This window comes from Nicotiana tomentosiformis, chromosome 7, assembly GCF_000390325.3.
Source record: "Nicotiana tomentosiformis chromosome 7, ASM39032v3, whole genome shotgun sequence".
Lineage (NCBI taxonomy): Eukaryota > Viridiplantae > Streptophyta > Magnoliopsida > Solanales > Solanaceae > Nicotiana > Nicotiana tomentosiformis.
The window spans coordinates 27,412,099-27,424,895 of record NC_090818.1 but is presented as its reverse complement, the minus strand read 5'-3'; the positions used below and the strand labels follow the sequence as shown (position 1 = coordinate 27,424,895).

At 36.1% G+C, this 12,797-nt stretch overlaps 1 protein-coding gene across 1 annotated transcript; it reads right to left on the bottom strand.

Moving 5' to 3' along the window:
- Positions 1 to 7,376: 7,376 nt before the first annotated feature.
- Positions 7,377 to 7,994, bottom strand: LOC104119090 (uncharacterized). Its single transcript, XM_009630502.1, has 2 exons — positions 7,779 to 7,994; positions 7,377 to 7,601 (listed from the first exon to the last, which is right to left on the bottom strand). The coding sequence occupies exons 1-2, from the start codon at positions 7,992 to 7,994 to the stop codon at positions 7,377 to 7,379; spliced, it is 441 nt and encodes a 146-aa protein (XP_009628797.1).
- Between the last annotated feature and the right edge of the window lie 4,803 nt (positions 7,995 to 12,797).

The window sequence follows — 12,797 nt, the reverse complement described above, 5'->3', positions numbered from 1 at the left end:
TTTCGAGAGTTTGCACGAGTCCGTTCTATGATTTCAAACTTATTTCTATGTTTGGGCGAGGCACCGGGGCCCCCGGGTGTTAACCGGACGAGGCACAGACCAAATTTGGACTTGGGATAAACAGTTGAAGCTTCCAGCTTCTAGTGTAACTACACCTGCGCATGGGCAGCCGCAGGTGCGAGCTCACAGAAGCAAGCCACGAGTCGCAGAAGTGGATCAGCCAGTGACGCCCAGTGATCGCAGAAGCGGAGTTTTTGTCGCACCTGCGAGCGTGCAGGTGCAGAGGAAGAGGGCGCGGAGCGTCGAGGGCAGCAGGTGCGGAGGAAGCATCGCAGAAGCGGACACGCAGAAGCGGTCCTTAGGCCGCAGATGCGGAGCTTGGCCAGGTGGTGGAAACTCGCACCTGCAAGGATTTTTTCGCAGGTGCGGTTAGCTCTCCGCAGGTGCGAAAATTGCAGAAGGCAAAACCTTCATTTAATTTCGGAGTTGTGTATTTTTAGCTCATTTTTTCCACTCTTGGGCGATTTTGGAGCTTTTTGAGAGGATTATTAACCTAGCAACTTGGAGATAAGTTAATTCTACCTATTGTGAGTTAAATATATAGATTATGGATAGATTATAACATGTAAATTGTGGAAATCAAGGGTTTAGATGAAAAACCTAGGTTTTGATAAAAATGAGATTTTAACCACGAAAATGGTTATGGAATTGGATGGAAATTGTATATTTGAGTTCTTGAGATTATGGGTAACTATTTTCTCTGAAAATTTTCGGAATCCGGCACGTGAGCCTGCGATGAATTTTAGGAATTTTACCATTTTGGGTCTGGTAATTAATCTAATATTCTAATTTTGAATTGTTAAGCATGTATTTATTATTTTATATAACATTTGGATAGTTTCGGATTTTTCGGCATCGAATTGAGGCTTTAACGCGATGTTGTGATCGAGAAATAGACTTTGAGACAAGGTAAGTCTCTTGTCTAACCTTGTAAGAAGAAATTTACCACATGTGATTTAAATTAATAATTGTTGCTAATTGTGGGGGCTACGTACGCACGAGGTGACGAGAGTCCGTGCGTAACTACTAATTATGCTATGTCCGGGTAGTTTAGGACTCAAATCATGAATTACTTATAATAATTGCATCCTTTATTTAATTAAAGTACTGAAATTATATTAAAAATTGTTAGAGGAAATGTAAAAGACCGAAATTTCACATACTTGAATTTTTGTTCAAATTACTTGACTGTTAATAGAAATTATACATCCTTATGTGTTAGCCTTATAATAACTTCTCATTTCGGGGGTTAATAAGAAAATGTCCTCCTTTCTTGTGGAACGGGCCGAACGCCTTGGCAGTATAGATGCATCTATGGATCGTGTCGCACGTCCCTCGGCAGTGTATACGACACTCTGGATCGGGCCATACGACCTCGGCAGAAATCGTGCTTAATAATAATAATTACACGATACCTTGACATCCTATTGCAGCTTGTGAAGATAAATGATTAATTGGAAATTATTGAATTTGAAAGAATTATTTATTCCCGCTTGTTAAGAAAATTATTATTATTGCATAAACCATGTCTAATTTAAATAATTCTATTTTAATATTATTGACGAATAGTGAGTGTCAAAGTCGATCTCTCGTTACTACTTCTTCAAGTTTAGACTTGATACTTACTGGGTACATATTGTTTACGTATTCATGCTATGCTTGCTGCACTTTTGGTGCAAGATTTGAGACAGGAATCTTAGGCGGTCCTGCCGGTACGCACCCACGCTATCCCGAGGCCTAGTGGTGAGTTGTTTCTCCTGAGCCATTCTGCAGCACCTAGTGTTTCCCTTTGTATTTGTTTTCTGTCTATTTTGTGTTCAGACAGTAATTTGGATTTCTTTTGTATAATCTACTAGATGCTCATATACTTGTGACACCAGGTCTTGGCACACACACTAGTAGAATTGTGGATTTAATTATTTTTTGGCTTTTATTTAATCAGAAACTTTTTTTTTATTTTCTTAAATATTGCAAGTAAGAAGAGTTTAACTACTCGGAAAATTATTAAAATAATAAATATATGTTTAATTCACTAGTTGGATTGCCTAGGTGTGATATTGGGCTCCATCACGACCTATAAGTGAAATTGGGTCGTGACAATATGGTATCAGAGCACTAGGTTCACGTAGGTCTCACAAGTTATGAGCAGGCCTAATAGAGTCTTGCGGATTAGTATGGAGACGTCTGTACTTATCTTCGAGAGGCTATAAGGTGTTAGGAAACTACCTTTCTTCATCTCCTATCGTGCAGTTGATGTAGTACTAAGTATCTTTCTCTTATTCTCTCACAGATGGTGAGAAAACACTTTACTAATGTTCCGGACCAGGGAAGAGCTGCTCTCTCTATTGTTAGAGGCCGAGACAGAGGTTGAAGGAGGGCTCCAGCCCGTTGTAGGGGACGAGGACGTCCTAGAGTGGTTCTAATTATTCCACTAGTGGATCCAGTAGAGGATATCATCGATGAGCAGGGCGAGGTGCCCGCAGCAGAGCCAGCTCGGTGGGTTTCACCTCCGCACCAAGATTTCAGGAGGTCTTGGGCCGTATGTTGCGGTTCATGGACACTATGACTCAGGCCGATTTATTTCCGGCAGACCCAACCACATCTCAGGCGGGAGGGGGAGAACAGAGCCCTACCGCATATGCTTATGGGTAGGTATCTGCTGTATATCAAACCCAAGGTGCACTACCCGTGGGTGGAGCCTAGCCAGTGGCAGCAGCTACACCTAAGACCAGACCCACTACGGCCGGCGAGCCATAGAAGCTATTGGACAGATGGACCAGGCTACATCCTCCTGTCTTTGGGGGTGAGCGACATGAGGATCCCCGGGACTTCCTATACATTGTTTCATCCACACTTTTTCCATTCTTGTCCTCTTCAAGCGTAGTTATTGGACTCATTGAAGTTCCAATAGGCATTGAATTCTCCATTTCAAACCTTTTTATGAGTTCTTTGGTCTACTTGGTTTGGCTAATAAAAATCCCTTTGGGAGATTGCTTGATTTATAATCCAAGAAAGAAAGTTAGCTCTCCCATCATGCTCTTCTTTTATGGTATGAGCAAATTCTTCACATAATATAGAGTTAGAGCTCCTAAAAATAATATCGTCTACATAGATTTGAGTAATAAGATTACCTGAATTTGAACTCTTAATAAACAGAGTTGTGTCGATATTACCTCATTTGAAACCTTGATTTAGAAGAAAAGAGCTTAGTCTTTCATACCAGGCTCGAGGGGCTTGCTTGAGTCCGTATAAAGCTTCTGATAGCTTGAATACATGGTTTAGGAAGTTGTTGCTTACAAAGCCAGGAGGTTGTTTCACGTATACTTCTTCAAAGATATATCCATTTAGGAAGGCGCTTTTTACATCCATTTGAAATAGCCTGAGTCCTTTATGAGTATCAAAAGCAAGTAGTATCTGAATGGATTCTAATCTTGCTATAGGAGCAAATGTTTCATCGTAGTCGATTTCTTCTTGCTGAGAGTAACCTTGAGCGACTAACCTTGCTTTGTTATGAAATACTTGACCAGATTCATTCAACTTATTTCTGAAAACCCATTTAGTTCCTACGATCGAAGCATTTGATAGTTTTGGAACCAAGTCTCATACTTTATTTTTCTCAAATTGATCAAGTTCATCTATCATGGCTTTGACCTAGTGGTTATCTTTGAGGGCTTCATCAACCTTTTTTGGCTCAAGTTGTGATATTAAGGCCATGTGAGAGTTGAGCTTTTGAGATCTTCTAGTAGTGATACCTTCTTGTGGATTTTCAATGATGAACTTGTGGGGATATCCAGGTTCACTTTTCCATTCATTTGGAACACTTGTGACTGGCTCATTTTCCAAAATTGTTGAATGTTCAACTAATGATGGTTCATGAATTTCAATGTGCTCCTCAGTTGACTGATTTTGCTGATTGGTCGCATGATCGTGACTGTCTTTTCCTGTAACAACGGATTTTGGGGCAATAGAGATTTTCTCATCTTCAGGAAGTTTTTCATTCCTTAAGAGAGGGTTAGTATCTACAAAATACAACATGAATTGATTCCTCAATATATAAAGTTCTTTTATTAAATATTTTATATGATCTACTTGAGGGAGAATATCCAAGAAAAATACCTTCGTTGCTTTTTGGATCAAATTTACACAAATTATCTTTTCCATTATTATGAATAAAGCATTTGCAGCCAAAAGGGTGGAAGTAACTGATGTTGGATTCCTTACCATTCCATAGCTCATATGAAGTCTTTTTAAGAATGGGTCAAATCAGACATTTGTTAATGATATGACATATTGTGCTTACAGCTTCTTCCAGAATTGGTATGGGAGAGAGTTTTCCACAATCATGGTTCTTGCCATATCCTGCAAAGTTCTGTTCTTACGTTCTACCACTCCATTTTGTTGAGGTAATCTTGGAGAAGAGAAGTTGTGAGAGATTCCTTGATCATTACAGAAGTTTTCAAAGGCTCTCCTTTCGAACTCTCCTCCATGGTCACTTCTTATAGCATAGATGTAATATACATTTTCACGTTGTACCTTCTTATAGAAGACTTCAAAATTCCTTCGTCCTTCATCTTTATGGCTCAGAAAAATAACCCAAGTGAAACGAGAAAAATCATCTATAATAACAAAAACATATTTTCAACCACCGATACTAGCAGTTCTAGTTGGACCAAATAAATCCATATACAAGAGTTGGAGAGATTTAGTAGTAGAAACAATATTTTTAATTTTAAAAGATGAACAAGTTTGTTTTCCTAATTGACATGCATCACAAATTTGATCTTTTGAAAAATCTAGTTTTGGAAGACCAATGACAAAATCACATTTGGAAAGTTTTTGAATAGTATGCATGCTAGCATGACCAAGATTTCTTTGCCATAACCATGGATCATCAATCATAGAGGCTAGACAAATTTGATTACCAAGACTATCTATGTTACTGATAGTATAGACATTTCTGTCTATATTTCCAGAAAGAGTAACTTTACTTAATTCGTCTTCAATAAACCAACCATGCTTTTTAAAATGAACCTCAGAGTCATTGTCACATAGTTGACTGATACTGAAAAGGTTGTAACCAAGTTCATCAACCAGGTACACTTCGTCTATATCACATGTTGAGCTGAGGGAAACTCTTCCAACTCCAATTACATTCCCTTATGATTTGTCTCCAAAAGTTATAGTTCCTCTATCTAGTTTGGTGACCATCTTGAACAGTTGTTTGTAATCAGTCATATATCTGGAACACGCTCTATCAAGGTACCATTTCCCTTCTCTATTCTTCTTGCGTTGTTCTTGCAAAAAAGAGAAATTACTTGTTTTAAGGTACCCAAGCCTGCTTGGGTCCTGAATGGTTAGTGCTCTGAGTATTAGCTTGACTAGAGGGCTTGGGTCACTAAACCTATCTCCTGTTGTTCTTAAACCTGCAATGGTTAGAGGTATGACCGAGTTTTCCACAGTAAAAACATGAGGGGTTATTAGAAGTTTCAGAGACTTTTTCTCCCCGGGATTTTAATCCTGCAATGGTTAGAATTGTGCACATTTTTGCCATAATGAGTACATGCAGAAAGATTTCTAGTTCTAGTCGGAGATTTATGAGGAGCAAACTGATTTGATCTAACTGAACTATGACTGGTGGATTTTCGAAATCCATTCAGTTGAAGTTGAAGTTCATTATCTTCATCTTGAAGCATATCTCTCTCAATTTCACACACTTCCAACTTTAAAACCCAGTCTTTCTTTTCTCTTTGGATTTTTCGAAGTTCATTCAGAAATTTCTCAATATCTACAAGACCAATATCAGTAAATTCTTGGAGTTCATGACATTTAGGACATATAGGAAGACGTACCTCACTTGTTCCTTCGTCTGCCATGAGATCAAGTTAGCCTGAGTCTTCATCGCTATCTTCTTTGATGGCCATGAAGCACATGTTGGCAATTTCTTCATGATTTTCATCACTCCAAGCTCTAAAGGATTTCTTCTTTTGAAAGTTCCTGCTTAGTTTCTTTTTCAGTTCAGGGCATTTAGCCTGAATGTGTCCATGTTTTCCACACTCGTAGTATCTTCCATCATTTTTGTCATTATCATGAGAGAAGTGCTGACCATTGAAATAATGGGGTCGCACATGAGAAGTTCTTTCTTGAAATAGTGCTCCAACGACTGTATTTGATCTCATGATCTTTTCCTCACTTGCTGTTAAGCAATATTCATGAGTCTCGCTCTGATACCAATTGAAAGTACAAGAGGGGAGGGGGTGAATTGTAACTAATTTAAAAACTCAGTCAACTTAGAAGAGAATTAGTCGACTTCATTTTATCAGCAGGTTTGATTGACGATGAAAGTAAAATGAAAGTAATTTAAAAGCTGAGAACACGTGAGTTTTATACAGGTTTAGTACCCGTGTGGTACCTACATCCAGTTCCTTTAGGTCACAAGGGTTCTCTTAGATCTTCAATAGTTAGTTACAGTAGCACTAATTTTATGGATCGTTTACCACCAACGATTTTCAGCAACAATGTTTTATAAACTTGACACAACTCTTGTTTTGCTTCCTAACACCTCCTATCTTTTGAGACACTAGTAAACTTAGGAATACAATATTTGTGCTAAGAACTAGGAAGACATAAAAAATAGTGGTAAGTTGCGTAATTAAATTCTTGAGTCTGCCAGTCTTCTTATACGAGAGTCTTGAGTAGTCGTCGCAGATTGACCCTTGATTGAGGCACACAATATTCTAAGAGTTTTGACCTAAGGGATGCTTTCGAATCCTGCTTAAGAGATGGGCTAGATTTATTTACGTCCTTCCTTTTCATATTCATAATCAAGGGAGTGATTTGTGGCTTGACTTGATCGATCAATCTTCAGAATCTTCAGATTCCAAATCAATCCTAGAAGTAGGGACTGTCTTCTTATAGCGATTGTACTTGAACTTGTTTCCTTTTTGATGGCCTTGACATCCTTTGATTTAGCATTGTCCTTGCCACATTTGATCTTGTTCCCTTTATGATATCTTTAACAAATTGACTTCCTTTGATTTAGTATTGCCCTCCTAATTTCCTGCAATTAAATAGATACAATTATATTTGCACTATTGTCATCATTGAAACTTAGGTATAACACAAAAGAGACAGAACCATTATGTGCAGAAACATTATGAGCATTATGTGCATTGCGTGCAGAAGCATTATGAGCAGATATCCTTTCCTTCTTTCTTCCTTCGAAATTCGATGGGTAGCCAATGATTTTATAGCAATTCTCTTTGCTGCCCCTTTATCTTGCAAAACTCACATTGAATATTGAAATTCTTCTTCGGCCTCTATTGTCCTCCTTTAGCACTCCAAAGAGCAGTGATCTCTCCTCCATCTGCAATGGAGTGTCCACCAACTAGTTGTGGTCTTGAATTGCCTCGTTGACTTTCATCCTCAATTATCCTGGCATAAGCCTGATTTAGTGTGGGTTTTGTGGTCTTCATGAGAATTTGATGCCTCGCTTGTTCATAAGAATAATTCAAGCCATTAAGGAACTGAAGCAATCTCTGTCGCTGCAAATGCACAATATAGTCATTCGACTTAGGGCAATCACATTCTAGAGAAGGCACTAACGCATCATATTCAGCGCAGAGTTCTCTCAGCTTAGTGAAATAGGTCGCAACTGAGCCAGTCCCTTAAGAAATTATAGCAATTTGGCTATGTAACTGAAAAATGCGAACTCGATTCACCTTGTCAAAACGCTCTCGCAGGTCTTTCCAAACCATATGCGCATTCGATGCATATGCAATTCCACTAAATAGATTCTTTGACACGGTATTCATTATCCAAGAAAGTACAATCGCATTACAAATTTCCCAGTCTTCATGTAATGCCTCCTTGAATGACTCCTTACAAGTACCGGTCACAAACCCTAATTTTCGTTTGGGTTGGAGTGCAATACGCATCGTTCGACACCAAAGGTCGTTATTTTCAGAACCTGTGAGCTAAATTGGGATCAAAATCGAACCACCACTGTCTGATGGATACATAAACAGAGGATGCGTATGATCGATTTTCTCGATACGATCGATTTTCTCATCCCCCATTATTGAATCGAAGAAATTCAGAAGCAGGAAGATTGATTTTCAGTTGTAAAGCAGAAAATTGCGTGAAAAATTGCCCATTAGGGCTCTGATACCATGTTGAGAGAGCTAGAATCTTCTTCAATGGAGGAATGTAGAAAAGGTCGTAGAGAGAGAAAATAGAGGATTTGAGAAATGTCCTTTTTCTTATTAACTGCAAGAACTGTTTACATTGTCTGTGCTATATATAAAAGAATATTTAAGCCTAACCGATTAACTAATTACAAATGACTAACTGTGACTATTTTACTAAAACTAACTGCCAGCTCATCATCCTTCAACAATACCTAAAAGTGGCCTATCATGCTAGTTTTTATCTCTCGCATAACACGCAATTTTAACCCCCTCAAATTTTCCCTTAAATAATTCTTTAGCAACACATTAGTAATCAAACCACTTCATTTCTTCATAATACTCACTTGATTCGTATAATTCTGCTAATTCACGAGCTAAAACTTTAGTAATTTATTAAGTTATAATTAGTTTTATAAGTGTAGGTGACTTGTTAATAATCCTTGAGCAACAAACCTTACCCATTTCAGGATCACGTTTCCATAATCACGCCTCACGACAATATCAAATTTAGGAAAGAAATGAATCATGAATACATTAGTATGCTTTTAGGCATGCTCTTAATTTTAAATTATCGTGATTATGTATATGTTCGCGTGACATAATTACGATTTTTAAAATTAAAATCAAGGTATGCACTCGCGCAACTTCGGGTGAAACAATCTTAATAGTAATAAAGTGTTATTAATTATGTACACGTACGCGTGACATAATTTTAATATACGTATATAAAAAGTAATTTTAACCTATACTTAATATAATTTTTTGTATACACAATAAAAGATATTTAATTGACCATCCTCGACTTTACGTGGCTATTCCACTAGCACAATTATTATAAGAATATAAGTTGTATAAGCTATCAGTAAGAAATTTTTTATAACGTCAAATCACCCAAAAAATATCTACCGTACATATAAGTTGGGAGTTTTTCCTATATATACTATGATAGGAACTTATTAATTTATTTTCTCTAGGTTTTGTAGTTTTCAAAAAATATCTAGGTTTTTCTTACAAATTATATACATTCCCCCCTTAAAAAGCTCTCATCCCATGATTAATACCTTCAATTAAGGGATTCAATTATATCCTTTCCTTTTTTTTTTATACTTCTCCTCATTTCATGCGTCCTAATTTTTTCAGTACGCAGATCTCCTCTTCTCTCTCTTCAATAGATGCACGTCTTCAACAAGAAACTGGTAATTTTGCTTCAGTTGTTGAATGATTTTAGTTGGAACCTTCAAATACTGGATATAATGCCATACTACATATTCTATGTTCCTATTATCCTTATAATGTTAGGAAAGTGATACCTAATCTAACAAATCCAATAATACAGAACTGATTTCCATAATAGATACCAAAAAGATACTTTTTATTTGCAGTTAGAAATCTATACATACGCATAGAATGTCATGAGATGACAAAAATATCAGTTGCTAAAAGTTTCTTCAACAATTCATAAATTATTAAACTCTAGCAAAATTATTAATAATGGGATAATGGCTCATACACAATCCAAATGTAAAAGTGGTCACAAACTTACAATTGCTCATCACCATATACAATTATCATACATTTGTGATACAATTTCTACAACAATTATAATACAAATACAATTATGATACAATCATGATACAATTCTGACCTTCATCTTCTTCAAGTTTCAATCACAATTCTAAACTTAAATTCTGATATAATATTATATTATATTTGTATTAGTATTATATTAGGTATTATTTTACATATTGATAAATCAGATACAAGTCAAATACAACTTTGATATAATTGTATCATGATACAATTATCATACAATCGTGATACAATTCAGAAACCTTTCTTCGAGTTTCAATATGAAATTTTACATAAAAATAACTCTAAATTTAGTCAATCTTCCTCATAATTGAGATATAAACTCCAAGTTATATTCTCAATCATTTGCAAGAGCACCCAATCCAAACAAATCATAAATTCATAAAACCCAAATGTTGAATTCAATGTTTCGAAACCTTTTAATGGTTGTCAATGGAGAACTCTTTGATACTGCAATTTTAAAGATAATGTCGATGAATTTGTGTGAAGAGGATGAGAACAAATCACAATTTGGTAAAACCCAAATATTGAATTCAAAACTTCAAAACTTTTTAATGGTTGTCAATGGAGAACTCTTTGCTATTGCAATTTTAGAGATAATGTCGATGAATTTGTGTGAAAAGGATGAGATTTGGATTAATTTGTATGAAAGAGAGAAATATTTCAAAATCTTTTTAAAAATGGGATGAAAACGCAATTTTAGGGGCTTTGTACAACTGATATACATGGGGGGGGGGGGGGGGGGCTGACTTGGGGAGAGGGAAGGGATATATCAATTACATCCTAGTTTTAAGGATGCTCTCTTTATTAAGGTTTTGTATATAAATAGTAAATATAGATAGAGAATATAATTTTTAAGTAACCTAAAGAAAAGTGTTAAATAAATTTCTATTATACTATAGTTACGTAAATTTTCCATATAAGTTATATACGATCAATCCCTTGGGCCTGGTACGAAACTGAGTTAGCATTTGACACGTTGTTATTGAATGCGGTCATTTTGAGAGAGTTGTCTCACAGAGTGCAATATATTGGAGCAGGTAAGGTAAAGAGTTGCAGGTTCTGGCACTTGCCATTGTTGCCAACCTGCTCCTTTTCCTATTTCCTGCCCCTCAATCATTAATCTTTCATCATTAATTAAGCTCATCTCCAACCATTTTATATATTTTCCCCCTTTTATCCTTACCATATTACAATTTATTTTCCTATCCCCAACTATATCTCAACCAAACAGTAGGAATCCTATGGAAGATTAAACGGCCTCTTAAAAGACCTATTGGCAAATGCTCATAAAAAACTTAGGTAAAGGTAAACGTCCAAAATTTTGTGAATAATGTTTAAATTAATGTGTTCCAACTGCCGCGTAATACTGATTTGCTATTAATTAGTATTATCCTAGTACTCTCCCGTCCCAAATATTAGCTATGTTTATAAACTCAATTTACTTCATAAAATTTTATGATTTAGAAAAATAATACGTAACATCTTTGACTTTAGAACAAGTCCCACATCAACAAAATACAAGAGGGGTGTTGGGTATATAAACTAACAAGCCGTAGACCCTAGTGACACGTTTTAAACCCGTGAGGACCTAGGCCTAAAGCGGACAATATCACTAGCGGGTTGAGCCATTATATATGGTATCAGAGTCACTCTCGTGTCAGTCTTGCCATGGCGTATCAGAGGTCAACTGAGTTTAGTCAAATCTCGATTAGGCGGGGGCAAACCTCAATGTTGAGTCTAGGCGAATCTCATGTGGTGGGGGGAAACCTCAACAAGGACGATGTGAAACATAAGAGGGATGTTTGGTATAAAGCTAACAAGTCTTAAACCCTAGTGACCCGTTTTAAACCTGTGAGGGCCTAGTCACATAGCAGACAATATCACTAGCGAGCCGGGCCGTTATATAATAAGTCATTTATATTTATTTTCCAGATCTATCTTTATCGCTCCAATTAATGGAATACTAATTAAAATGTTTGAGGAGAGATAAAATATAATTTAGACAAGCAATGTTATGGTTAAGAAAGTAGTACTCCCTCTGTTTTAATTTATGTGAACCTATTTTTTTTTAGTCCGTACAAAAAAATGATGATCAATTTCCTTATTTGGAAATAATTTACCTTTATTTAATAATTTATAACCAAACAAAATATATGTGCCTCATTTTTTATCACAAGTTCAAAAATCTTCTCTCTTTTCTTAAACTATGTGCCCAGTCAAATGGGTTCACGTAACAAATGAAGTACGTATCTTTTTTTCTTTCAAATTTTCGTCTTGGGGTTTAATTATATATATATATCTCAATCATCGCCTTGGTCTCTCAATACGAAATAGTGTAGAGGCACGAGCTTTGTTTCCTGTTAATAGGGTCGCATTAATCTGTTGACTTATGTCGAATATATAATGTGAGTAGTTGATGCTCTTGTCATTTAATTTCGACGTGTTCTTGATTTTGCATGAGCATGCATGACGTTGTCCCTTTTTTAATACTAATATTACTTATCTCTCACATCATGCAATTTGAAAAAAAAACATATTTCTATCTACGTACGTACGTGGAAGTACTTAACAAAAACCAAACTCTTTCTACAAATTATTCAGGGATATTATATATAGTATGCTGCCTTTGTCTATATTTTCTACGATTATAGAAAAAGAATTATATCACCGTGAGGGAAAGAAAAACTGGTGATAATTAACAGCTAGCAGTAGTTTGAAAGTTGAAACACAATCAAATGTTTTTTTGACCAGAACCTGATGATAAAGAAAAAAAAACAATTGAAAGGAAAGGAAATATAAACTGCTCTGTACAACTCAATCTCAAACTAGTTACGGACTTAAGGTCGATTATTTACATTTTTATATTTATTTCATTATATACATCAAATTTTAAGAGAATATTTAAATTATTTAGCTAACCGCGCGTCAATCTGCGCAATTTACCCACACAACATGAAA

Coding starts and splice junctions, on each gene's coding strand:
- LOC104119090 (XM_009630502.1), bottom strand. CDS start 7,994: ATGCGTATTGCACTCCAACCCAAACGAAAATTAGGGTTTGTGACCGGT. Junction 7,602..7,778: donor TGCGAGAGCGTTTTGACAAG/GTGAATCGAGTT, acceptor GTGCATTTGCAG/CGACAGAGATTGCTTCAGTT.